This window comes from Osmerus eperlanus, chromosome 28, assembly GCF_963692335.1.
Source record: "Osmerus eperlanus chromosome 28, fOsmEpe2.1, whole genome shotgun sequence".
NCBI classification, from domain to species: Eukaryota; Metazoa; Chordata; class Actinopteri; order Osmeriformes; family Osmeridae; genus Osmerus; species Osmerus eperlanus.
Window position 1 is genome coordinate 6,921,257 of NC_085045.1, and position 12,070 is coordinate 6,933,326.

Here is a 12,070-nt window from a genome sequence, read left to right on the forward strand (position 1 = left end):
ACTCTCTGATCCCATTAAACTACACAACATGCACAATCAGGGTGACCAACAGTATTATCTTAAGTAAAAAACAATAACATTACACACATTTAAGTGAACGAACACAACAACTGAAATCCCTTGCACAGCTGTTGTAACCAAACTATTTTCCACAGCTATTTGCGTTTTTGGTGTGCACTGCATGCTGGGTACCCAAGGGCGCTGACGCTACAATATTTATTATCTAGATGTCTTCCGGCTGTGTAATATGACGAGATGCTAGCGATGCAAACATGAAAGCTTGTCTCGGGGGGTCATGCATGTGATCTCACTACAAGCTTTTGATTACACGTGAGGACTGTTAGCAAAGTATTTCTATTCGTGTTTTGTTAGTGATTGAATGGTAATGTCAGCTAGCTAAAAACAATGTTAGTTAGCTTGGCTAAAATGGTTTTCATAGCAACAGATATCAACAAATCAGATCTATCTAACTTTATTCAGAAGGGGGGGGGGGGAACATATAAACTAGAGGTGAAATGGTAGGCATTGTTCTGCCTTGAAGCTGCGTGCGCATCCTCATTGTTTGTAACCACCAACCCATCTATATGTAAAGATAACATCCAAGCTAGCAATTTCGCCAAATTTGACTGCAGATTTTTTACACCATATGTACTTCGTTATGGTTTTTGAGTCAAACAACTTGCTAAATGATTAAATGTATGTTAAATGTCAAATCCAACTTTAAATGTATAAAAGAGAGAATTAAACCTAGAGGTTGAAAAGGCTACGTTAAACTGACATGCACAAACTCAGAGCACTGAGTTTCAACATCCATGTACACATTTTGTCTCTATTATTTACTCTACTCTTTAACGCATGACTATGTTTAACTTAATGTCAGCACCTCTCTGTCATCAATTGTCTCTGGAGTGGGGGATGGGGGCTTCTTATCCAACAAATTACATCCCTGAACTTTTAAAACATATCAATGGCCTACTACAATTGTAAACATCCTTTGGCCTTCCCATGCTGGGAAGAAAACTACAGTTTTTCTTTGATTAAACGTTGACCTTGAATAAACGCTGCACCAAAAATGAACATTGTGTAATAAATGGCACCTTCGATTAAACGCCTCCCCCAAAAAATCAGAAAACGGTTATTTAATTGGTTAAATTAAAACACAGTATTTATTACACAAGTAATTTACAAGTGTAGCATACTATTATCCCATGAAACACTGGCAGGCACAAGTGTCTTTCTTGCTACAGATTTATTTGAAGCTTTTTCTCCAAATCCACCGTTAAAACTAAACTCACGCTGTAATGAGAAAATAAAGACCACATTAGCTTAATATGAACATGCAATGACATGCGCAGCATGTAAATAACATTCACCAAAGTCAAATACAGACACAAAACAACATACTTTGTTGGCTGCATGCTGTAGCCTACACAAGGGAATAGAGGTTTCCTTAGATTGCTAACAACCTCTATAACAACCTTAAACTTATCACTTAGAGTGAATGTGCATAAAGCTCCAGGACCTGACAACATCCCTGGCTGTGTTCTCAAGGCCTGTGCTCCTGAACTGGCAGAGGTGTTCACTGACATCTTTAACCTCTCCCTGTCGCAGTCTGTCGTCCCCAATAGGTTCAAGGGGGCCACCATCATCCCAGTCTCTAAGAAACCATCAGTGAGCTGTCTCAATGATTACCGCCCTGTTGCCCTGTTGTGATGAAATGCTTTGAGACGTTAGTCAAAGACCACATTACATCCTGCCTGTCACCTGCATTAGACCCACTCCAGTTTGCATATAGGCCGAACAGGTCTACAGATGATGTTGTAGCTTTGGCCTTGAACACTGCTCTCTTTCACTTGGATCAGAACAACATATACGTGCGGATGCTCTTCATCGACTTCAGCTCCGTTTTCAACACCATAGTACCATCCAGGCTCATCATAAAACTACAGGACCGGAACATCAGTCCTTCCATGTGCAGCTGGACAGGACACAGGCAGTACGGCTAGGTAACATCACCCCACCAGTCTAACACTCAGCACTGGTGCCCCACAGAGTTGTGTGTTAAGCCCACTGTTGTACTCTCTGTTCACCTATGGTTGTGCAGCCACAAAAAGGTCCAACACTATCATTATGTTTGCTGATGACACCACCATTATCGGCTGCATCAAGAATGGTGATGAGTCTGCCTACAGAGCAGAGGTGGCAACAATGACATCCTGGTGTCAGCATAACAGCCTGTTGCTTAATGTAGCAAAAACCAAGGAGTTGATAGTGGACTACAGGCGGCTGCAGGGAGAACATGCACCCATTCACATCGCGGGCACAGCTGTGGAGAGTCAAAAGTTTCAGATTTTTTGGTATCAACATCAGTGAGGATCTGAGCTGGACCACCATATTGGTGTGGTTACAAGGACAGCGAAACAGAGGCTCTTTTTTCAGCGGCGACTGTGGAAATTTGGCATGGACTGCACTATACTGACCAATTTTTACCGGTGCACCATTGAGAGCATACTGACTGGTGGCATTACAACATGGTTTGGCAACAGCACTGCCCCTGACAGGAAGACACTACAAAGAGTGGTCAAATCTGCACAGCGTATTACAAGGACTGCATTACCATCCATTCAGGACCTTTACAGCCAGCGGTGCAGGAGAAAGGCCAAGTGGATCATTTCTGACCCTAGTCATCCCTGCCACAGTCTTTTCTCCCTCCTGCCTTCTGGAAGGCGATACAAGAGTATAAGGTCCTGTACCAGCAGATACAGGGATAGTTTTCTCACACATGCCATCAGGATGCTGAACTGTCCTTGAAATATCTTTTTGCACTACAATTTTTCTTATTTTTTCTACCCTTTTTCTCCATTCTTTAGTATTGAATTTTTTTATTCTGCAAGTTGAACGGACATTGAGCACAAAGAATTTCATTACTTATAAATGCTGTTTATGAGTATATGATAATAAACTTGAACTTGAAACTTTTATCAGAGCTTTAAATTGTCTGTGCTTCGCTTGCTGTTAGGTTGTCGACTCTCTCACTCATGAGCGTCCCAAAAGGCCTTCAAAATAAAGTCACGTAATAATTCTGAATACAATTATATAATTCTAAATTAAGACATTGCTTGAAAAAAATTATACATTATTATAATGCAATTGCGACAATTGCATTCAGGCCTATAGATAGTTATACATATTGTATAGAATATGGCGAGGTAGCTGACTTAACCATTCCTGAATGTGCTTTTCATCAACACCAAGTTTGCGTGCTATAGATCTGTTGTGGTGGTGAGTGCTTTCTGCACAGGTTTCTGTTTGAAAGCTGTAAGAATGTTACGGCATGCTGCGTCAGATTTGTACACAAAGTAGAGACACGCGCGGCATACATTTTACACTGGGCTTTTGTTTGACTTCCTTGTCTATTCTGTGTTTGTCTATGGCTGCACTGCAGCTACAATTCACTGAATCTCTCTTACCAATTAAACGTTGCCCTTGAATGAACGCCACCCTCGAATAAACGCTGCACCACTAACTGCTCTATTAAAAGGGTTCACTATGAAGCAAACCATTCTAACAAAATAATAACAACATTTACAATGATTTCAACAAGAAGTCTCTCTGACTTGACAACTCTCTAAACAAGCAACTTTCCAAAGCAATCTCTGAAACAGCTGACCAGTGTGGTAATTTTACGTTGACAACTAAACCGCTGATTGGAAGTGCGCGGCTGATTGCCAATCACGAGATAGGGAGACTGATAGCCAACCGCCAACAAACGCTGACTAGACCATACCTGCATGCAGCGAATAGAAAGAAAGAGGGGAGAAAAGACAACTATACAGACTGAATTAGGACATTTTAAACATGGGTCCGTAACAAAGACGTTGTTAAAAATGCTCATTCACATTCATTTTTCTCAATTAATCTTATCACTTAAACACACTGGTTTAGCATTTTTTCCCACAAGGAAGTCTAACCTCAACAGTGGATCCTTGGTCCCTGGATCTCTTGCTGGAACATGGCATCTAAAAAACACATAGAAAAACCATCAAAAACTATGAAATGTAACATACCACACTACTGCTTAACAATTTCATAGTCTTACATTATCATAACTTCATACTCAACAGTTGTAGTATACAGACCTTTAAGAAAATATTGAAATGGTTAGGATTCTCAAAACACCAATCTCTGTACTGTAATCTCTGTAAAAAATATTTAGACATCCATTATTTACCTTTATTCAATTTACACTGTCTACATTCAAATTTAAGTCTGTAAAATGTAAACAGAGAAACGGACTCGACTATAAATACAAATTAAGACCAATTGAGAACAATTTATCTTGCAAATGGTTTTTACTTTAAATTCATGTTTCACCAAAAGAATCATCACAGTTTAACACAAATAACCAAACCTTACTGTTAAAATACTGCCAAGCCACTGACTCACATTAGAAAATTAAAACAAATAAACATAGCCTAGAAGATGTACCTGTAGGTCAATTACATAATCAAGAGCATGGAGTAGGAATGGATGGATGACAAAATACCCCGCCGAGCCCAATCCATTAAATATTTCCTACCCATAAGTTAATTTCCTGAAATGCAATTCACCAACATTTTGACAATTTCATGCTCCAAACTTTGTGGGAACAGTTTGGAGATGGCCCCTTCCTGTTCTAACATGACTGTGCAACAGTGCACAAAGCAAGGCCCATAAACACATGGATGAGCGAGATTGGTGTGGACGAACTTGAGTGGCCTGCACACAGTCCTGACCTCAACCCAATACAACACCTTTGGGATGAATTAGAGCAGGGACTGCGAGCCAAACCTTCTTGTTCCACATCAATGTTGGACCTCACAAATGCACTTCTGGAAGAATGGTAAAACATTTCCATAAACCTCTTAAACCTTGTGGAAAGCCTTCCTAGACGAGTTGAAACTATTATAGCTACAAAGGGTGGTCCGACATCATATCCTATGGTTTAAGAATGAGATGTCACTCACGTTCATGAGCGTGTAAAGGCAACCGAGCGAATACTTTGGCAATTTAGTGTATAAAATTGATACAAATATAAAATGTTATCAAGAGATAGGAAATCGTGCAGCATGGTACCAAATGCTGATTACAAACGTATTGTAGGTCTATAGGCTTTCAATGGAACTCCTAAACGATCAAACCATGAACCCAAACAAAGCTAGCAAGCAAAACAACCATGGTACCATTGCTACTTGCTTATGCTAGGTAGCTCTAACTGTGCAGCAAACTAGGCTACCTAGCTACAGTTTCAAAAAGAATAACTTACAATGTGAAGACCGTCAGAAAAACTTGGAACGAACAAACAAAATTACATCAACAATGACATGTAGCTAAAGATAGAATAACCCAACCGTAGGTAGGTACAGTACATAAATTTGAAACGCCGTCCACAAAAGCAAAAACTAGCCTTAAGGGTTATAGTTTGCTCGGCATTTATCTGACCTCTTTGTCTATTTGTTTGTGTATGGCCGCACTGCAACTACAATTCACTGAATCTGTCTTACTAATTAAACGTTGCCTTCGAATAAAAGCCGCACCACAAATGATCATTGTGTAATACACGCTGCAGTGTTTAATCGAAAGACACATTTGGAACTCACCGTACTAATTTAAATTACATCAACAATGACATGTAAAAATAGAACAACCCAACCGCATAGTCACGCACAGTATACAAATTTCAAACGCGTCTCACAGAAGCAAGTATAATGTTAAAGATTTTACGACTTGCTAGCCTGTAATACTGTCTGTACAAAGAGATATTCTTAGCTCAGCTAGCCTACAGTAGATAGATTAGCTGCTATCCTGTTTACGACAGTATAAAAGTCTTCAAGTTATCATACGAATACAAACGCTAAAATACATGTTTTGTACTGCCATTGTAGGATCTTATTACTCACTGTCAAATGTAACAATGAAAATCTCTGAGGGCTGCAGGAGTTCTCCAACGATAAAATAAAATGGTCGTCTTCTTGTGCGTGTACCAAGCTCGCGCGTGTGTCAAGGGGCTCTGGCCCCTTGTGTGTGAGAATGTGGAGCACGCGCGCACAGGAGCAAAGGGAGAGAGGATTTGGGGAAACAGCCCTAGAAATTAGCCAAGCATGCATGTTTCAAATATTCACTAAAAATCGAGTTTTCATGTTACAGTCAACTTTTTCTCAGATTTGTGTACTCAACATTCTCAAGAGTCTTCATATGAACTAGTGATTGAATCAGAGTATCATTTTTTGGCCGGCGGATGTGTAAAGCATTATTTTAGCATTAGCAATAAATTCAATTTGCTTTATATCAATCATTTTTAGAGGTATGAAGTTGCCTTTGCACATGGTAACATGTTGTAGTGTCTTCCACGTGACATACCAAGTTTGGTGTTGATATCTCAAAGATTTGCTGAGATTTGACCAAACGTCCTGTTTGGTTGCTTTGTTGCAGATTTTGATTGGCTCTACCGGACAAACGGTTTTGAAAATCAGAAATCCCTACGATAACTTTTGTGAGGCTCAGTCTGGATATCATCTATGGCAATTTTGAAGAAAATTCGACCAAAAATGTAGGAGGAGTAGGGAAAAAACGCGTTTCCTTAATCTTTATTGTACAGACAAATTCAATATGGCGGCCGTTATAGCTTCTTGAGGCTTTTTTATTCCTCATGAGAAATAAGGCATATGTAATGAATTTCAGAATTTTGGGACTTATGGCCTGCAAATGGCATCAATTTGAAAATTGACATATTGGGGCGTGGCCTGTAGCGCCACCTATTGTCTCACATGGCCCATGTTTGGTATGGTAGTTACTAATGGTCTGCAGTTTCAACATGCCAAATTTCACAACTTTTTACGGTACTGGTCTAGGGGCTGCCATTGACTCCCATGGGTAAAACATAATAATACCACCAATAACAATAGGGTTCTCCTACCGGAGGAACCCTAATAAGAAAAGGTAGAAACACTTAAGTGGCTTCGCCGCTTCGCGGCTTGGCCACCAATAAGAAAAGGTAGAAACACTTAAGTGGCTTCGCCGCTTCGCGGCTTGGCCACCAATTACACATGTAAACGGAGTAATCGTATTATTGGTATAAACCGACAATTGCTAGTAATCGTGTTTCTCATGGTCAAGTAAATGTACCAATCACCTGTGTGAGAGACTGAGTGGTGCGTGTCTGTCGTTACGGTGATGGTGCAGCTATGATTGCTAACGCGGTGAGGGCACAGAATAAGAGAAATGTAGCTAGAATCCACACCTCAAACAAGATAACCTAGACGCAAAACTGTACGTCCAATCCAAAATATAAGGATATTTTCCGAGACCCAAGACTCTGCCGAAACCAGAGATATTCTTTATATGTATGTGCAGTCAGAAATACGACTCTACCTGCAGTTTCAAAAACGTGTTCCTTTTGCTTTCCTGGTGCTTGTTTGTTTGGTTGCCACGGTGATGGTGCAGCTGTGATAGCTAACGAGCTAGGCAGAGAGAAAAACGAACATTTAGGTGTGGATTCTAGCTACATTTCTCTTATTCTCTGCCCTCAGCGCATTAGCAATCATAGCTGCACCATCGACAGACACGCACCACTCAGTCTCTCACACAGGTGATTGGTACGTTTACTTGACCATGAGAAACACGATTACTAGCAATTGTCGGTTTATGCCAATAATACGATTACTCCGTTTACATGTGCAATTAGTTATGCGATTACTCAATAAACACGTCTACATGATTCTTTTTTATTAATCGTTGTATGCTCCACGGACAAAACTTGCACCATCATCCTTCTGCAACAAAGTGTCGCCGTGTCTTCCTGTATCGGCCCTACTGCTGTATGTTTCATTCCATCAACACATTGAATCCAACTAAGAAAGCCGAGTAAACGCATAGGCTACATCTGCTACTGCTAATACTATCCCAACTATAATTTAATCTGTTAAAACGATAATATTCTTGTTACGACTAGCTAGCCTACTTCTTCTGTTTAACAGTTCAGCTTTCAGCTTCTCCCATATTGTAGGCCATTTTAGCTCTTAGCTTTGTTAAGATGATGCAGTTCAGCTTCCACACTGCCTCTTTTGTGTGACTCACACATTTTTTAAATTCATTTCAGCTTGCGGGTATTTTCTCATTTCTCACTTTTATACTTTTTAAAATATAAAGGTTTTTGTGCAAATTATTCTCCCTTTAAAAGTAATGGTAAATCCTTTCAAATCATTGTTGGAATGCTGCTCCAGTCCCTTTCAAAAATACCTTTCGGTTGCTTTGAAGCTTCAGCTTATAACTTTCTACTAAATTTTCACTATTTTCAGCTTTTTTAGCATGGTCAGCTATCCCCATTCAGGTTTTCAGCATTCTCACTGCTGTTTCGCAGGAACAGCCGTTTCTAGTTATTGTCTGAGATAACCATTTGCCATCCATTACAGTACTGTATATAGTTTATATCTTACCAGAAACCAAGCACAATCAATCATTTAAACATTAGTGCAGTGAAATGAAACACAATAATGTAATGCAAGTATCTTTAATCATGAATTTCTTTCAAGGTTATCAAGAGACAACAATGGATAAAATAATCTGATTGTTGGTAGAATCAGTTATAGATTCAGCATGACCTTCTGGTACAGTATTGGTATTTCCAGCGACGATCTCTGAAAGTACACAAGACAAACAGACATTTTGTTCCTGTTAGTTTTGTAGTCAATTCATCTTTTGCTGAAGCTTGTTTAATCCAAAAGCAAGATGTAGATACACACACACACACACACAGAGAGAGAGAGAAAATACTTGGAATCTGTGATGAATAATCATACTCACTCATGCTTGTTTTCATGGTAGCTTTCAACTCCAATCAGGTAGGTATTTGATGGGACATCAAATGCGAAGGCCTCATCAAATGAGTTTACGTAGTTTGTCCACTGGCAGGTATCAGTACAGAAGTTGCTGGCTCCACAGCAGGTGAACTTCCATCTGTAAAATGGTGGAAATTAGGTTCGAATTATGATATATTTTTTGTATTGACCTTGCAATTCACATTATAGTAGGGTTGTTCAACAAAAACAGTGCCTCCGTCAACCCTGTGTCACCTCTAGGAAGATTTTGCACCATTTAATCCCCAAATGTCTCTAAATGTCACCATCATTGTAAAGCACTAGTTATTTTGTTTGATTGGACAGTCATTTCTTGAAGATTAGTATTTATTTCATGTGATTAGTGACTCATTTACATCTCACCTTCTGTCCTCATGCTTGTTCTCATGATAGCTGTGCATCCCTGTGATGACCTGAGAGGTTGGGCATTGGTAGCTCAAAGGTTTGTCAAAGCCATTTACGTAGGAAGACGTAAAGCAGTTAGTTGCTGAGTCAAACGTGGCTTTGCACCTAAAGTCCCACACACGGTCTTCATGTTTGTTGTGATGCTCACTAAAATTGGATAAATACATTACAATGCACAAATTAATAGTTGAATTTATACGAAAACAAACATTTATGCAGGTTGAAGGTCTTATTGTTGCCCAACCAATTTTGTCCAGAATGCAATTGCAATAACCTAAATCCAAAATACAGAGCTAAACTACAGTTTAATTTCTCAAAATGGAAAATTGTAAATCTGAATCAACAGCAACTCTGTAATATGCAACAGCTTGCTAGGGTTTGAGAAAGGGTTAGGGTTAACTTGGCAGTGCAGCAGTAAAAAGCACACTTTGATTTGGAAATCTGTGCTTGTGAGTCAGTGCAGAATTCAGGTTTTGCAGAAGATTGGTTGTACGCAAGGAATCACCTCGCTATGTGAGATATGGATTGTCCTGAATTGCAATTAAAGAATAACGGCTCGTCATAGTTGTTCTGCCAGCGGAGGTCTGCAACACACAAACAATAGCACAAGAAAGACTTAATTGATCACTGTAGTAATTAGCACCTCCTCCTTTAAAAAAAAAAGATTTCTGACCACACACATTGCTTTTTGATTGAAATATTAAGTCCACATTTTGAGTTACTCTTCTACACATATGCTCAGGCTTTAATCCTCGACCTCACACGTGACATAAAGCATACCTTTTCCGTTGACCAACACACCAGCAAGAAGCAGAATAAAGACGTTGGCTCTCTTCATGGCTTTTCAGAGGGTTTTGAGGAGAACAAACTCAATCAGCGAGGGTGGTGCTCCATTTATAGACAGACGCGATCTGTGTCCATGCTGGACCTTAGGCCACGTACGTGTGAAATCTCAGTGTTTGAGCAGGTGCATTGCAGGTGTAATTCATGTTATACTGAACTGAACAAACATGCAACAATTTCAACGATTTTACTGAGTTACAGTAAAATGGGTTAGCTTGGAAGGGCGTAGGCCTTCCACAATCAGAATGAGTTTTTCTCCACAAAAGGGCTTTATTACAGACAGAAATACTCAGTTTCATCAGCTGTCCGGGTGGCTGGTGTCAGGCTATCTGGCAGGTGAAGGATCCGGATGTGGAGATCCTGGGCTGGCGTGCTTACATGTGGTCTGCGGTTGTGAGGCCGGTTGGACATACTGCTAAATTCTCTAAAACGACGTTGGAGGCAGCTTATGGTAGAGAAATTAACATTCAATTCTCTGGCAACAGCTCTGGTGGACATTCCTGCAGTCAGCATTTCAAGGGGTGGCGGGGTGGTTAGAGCGTTGGACTAGTAACTGAAAGGTTGCAAGATTGAATCCCCGAGCTGACAAAATCTGTCGCTCTGCCCCTGATAAAGGCAGTTAACCCATTGTTTCTAGGCCCGTCATTGAAAATACAAATTTGTTCTTAACTGACCTGCCTAGTTAAATAAAATAAAAATTGCACTCTCCCTCAAAGCTTGAGACATCTGTGGCATTGTGTTATGTGACAAAACTGCTCATTTTAGAGTGGCCTTTATAGTGCCACACCTGTAAAGTGGATGGATTATCTTGGCAAAGGAGAAATGCTCACTAACATGGATGTAAACACTGTTTCAGAGAAAAAAGCTTTTTAGGCTTATTGACATTTTCTGGGATCTGTTATATCAGCTCATGAAACACGAGACCAACACTTTACATGTTGCGTTTATATTTTTGTTCATGTGGGGGCTAAATTCTGAAGGTTTCAAGGAGGCACGGGTAGTCATTTTCTGAATCAAAGTACAAACTGGTTTAATCCATCTTAATGTACATGGTTTACAAATGAATGGAGAATCCACATGACAGCCCTGGCAGAGAGTGCACGACATAGAGTGCTGGCATAAAAGGCACAGAGCAAAAGACAGGAGATCATTTTATACAGTCAAGATATCGCCCCCTCCCAATCCTGAGTAGACAGAGAAACATCCTGTTATGGCATGTCTGTTCCCCCCTCCAGTATTTGGTTACGTTATCGGTCAGTTCTGTTCAATGTCGCAGTGTTCTATCTCCTAATTCAGGCAGGGGTAGAGCTCACAAGTTTCTTATTGATCCCTTATCAATCATAAACAGGCCAGCAAGTGCCCTAGAGAGTTTGTTCTGTTTACTTTGTTATTGGTTGGCTGTTACAGTAGTTCCAAAATTACACAAGACTGACAATATCTTTGAAAATGTTTATTTGTCAGAAAATCTATTTATAATCAATAAACTACTTTCTGTACATTGGATTCGCATTACATCTGTACAACAATACAACAATGCCTCATAGTAATCATTGACAAGTATGTGTGTACTCTCAGAGTGATGACTCTTAAGGGGAGATATTATCACAATAAATTACTAATTAGTTACACTGTAGACTCTATAACCTTTTCTTCCTTTCTTTCAAGCTGAATGTGTTCTCACATCCATCTCCCTCATCTCTTCCTTGTAATCTTTCTCACCTTCTATCATGTGGAATGATCAAAGGAATGTTTTTCCTTAAGCCCTCTTCCTAGGGAAAGAGATACCTAGTCAGTTGCTGAATGCATTCAACCGAAAAGCATACATCATACATTGACATGGCTGTTAAAGACACATAGGCTATTTAATGAAATTGTTAATAAGGCCAATTATGATGGCCGTCCGTCCATGCGAAAAAGGGCCTATAAAG

At 39.8% G+C, this 12,070-nt stretch overlaps 1 protein-coding gene across 1 annotated transcript; it reads right to left on the reverse strand.

The window, feature by feature from the left end:
• Positions 1-8,534: 8,534 nt before the first annotated feature.
• LOC134015130 (hemagglutinin/amebocyte aggregation factor-like) lies at positions 8,535-10,188 on the reverse strand. The gene is made up of 5 exons (XM_062454478.1): positions 10,080-10,188; positions 9,805-9,883; positions 9,258-9,446; positions 8,842-8,994; positions 8,535-8,675 (listed from the first exon to the last, which is right to left on the reverse strand). Exons 1-5 carry the CDS (start codon positions 10,135-10,137, stop codon positions 8,630-8,632), a joined length of 525 nt encoding a protein of 174 aa, XP_062310462.1. The 5' UTR covers positions 10,138-10,188; the 3' UTR covers positions 8,535-8,629.
• Between the last annotated feature and the right edge of the window lie 1,882 nt (positions 10,189-12,070).

Excerpts from the sequence above, each read along its gene's own strand:
- LOC134015130 (XM_062454478.1), bottom strand. The coding sequence starts at position 10,137 with ATGAAGAGAGCCAACGTCTTTATTCTGCTTCTTGCTGGTGTGTTGGTC. Across the intron at positions 9,884-10,079 it reads TGTGTTGGTCAACGGAAAAG|ACCTCCGCTGGCAGAACAAC; the intron begins GTATGCTTTATG and ends TGTGTGTTGCAG. Across the intron at positions 8,995-9,257 it reads AACAAGCATGAGGACAGAAG|ATGGAAGTTCACCTGCTGTG; the intron begins GTGAGATGTAAA and ends ACCATTTTACAG.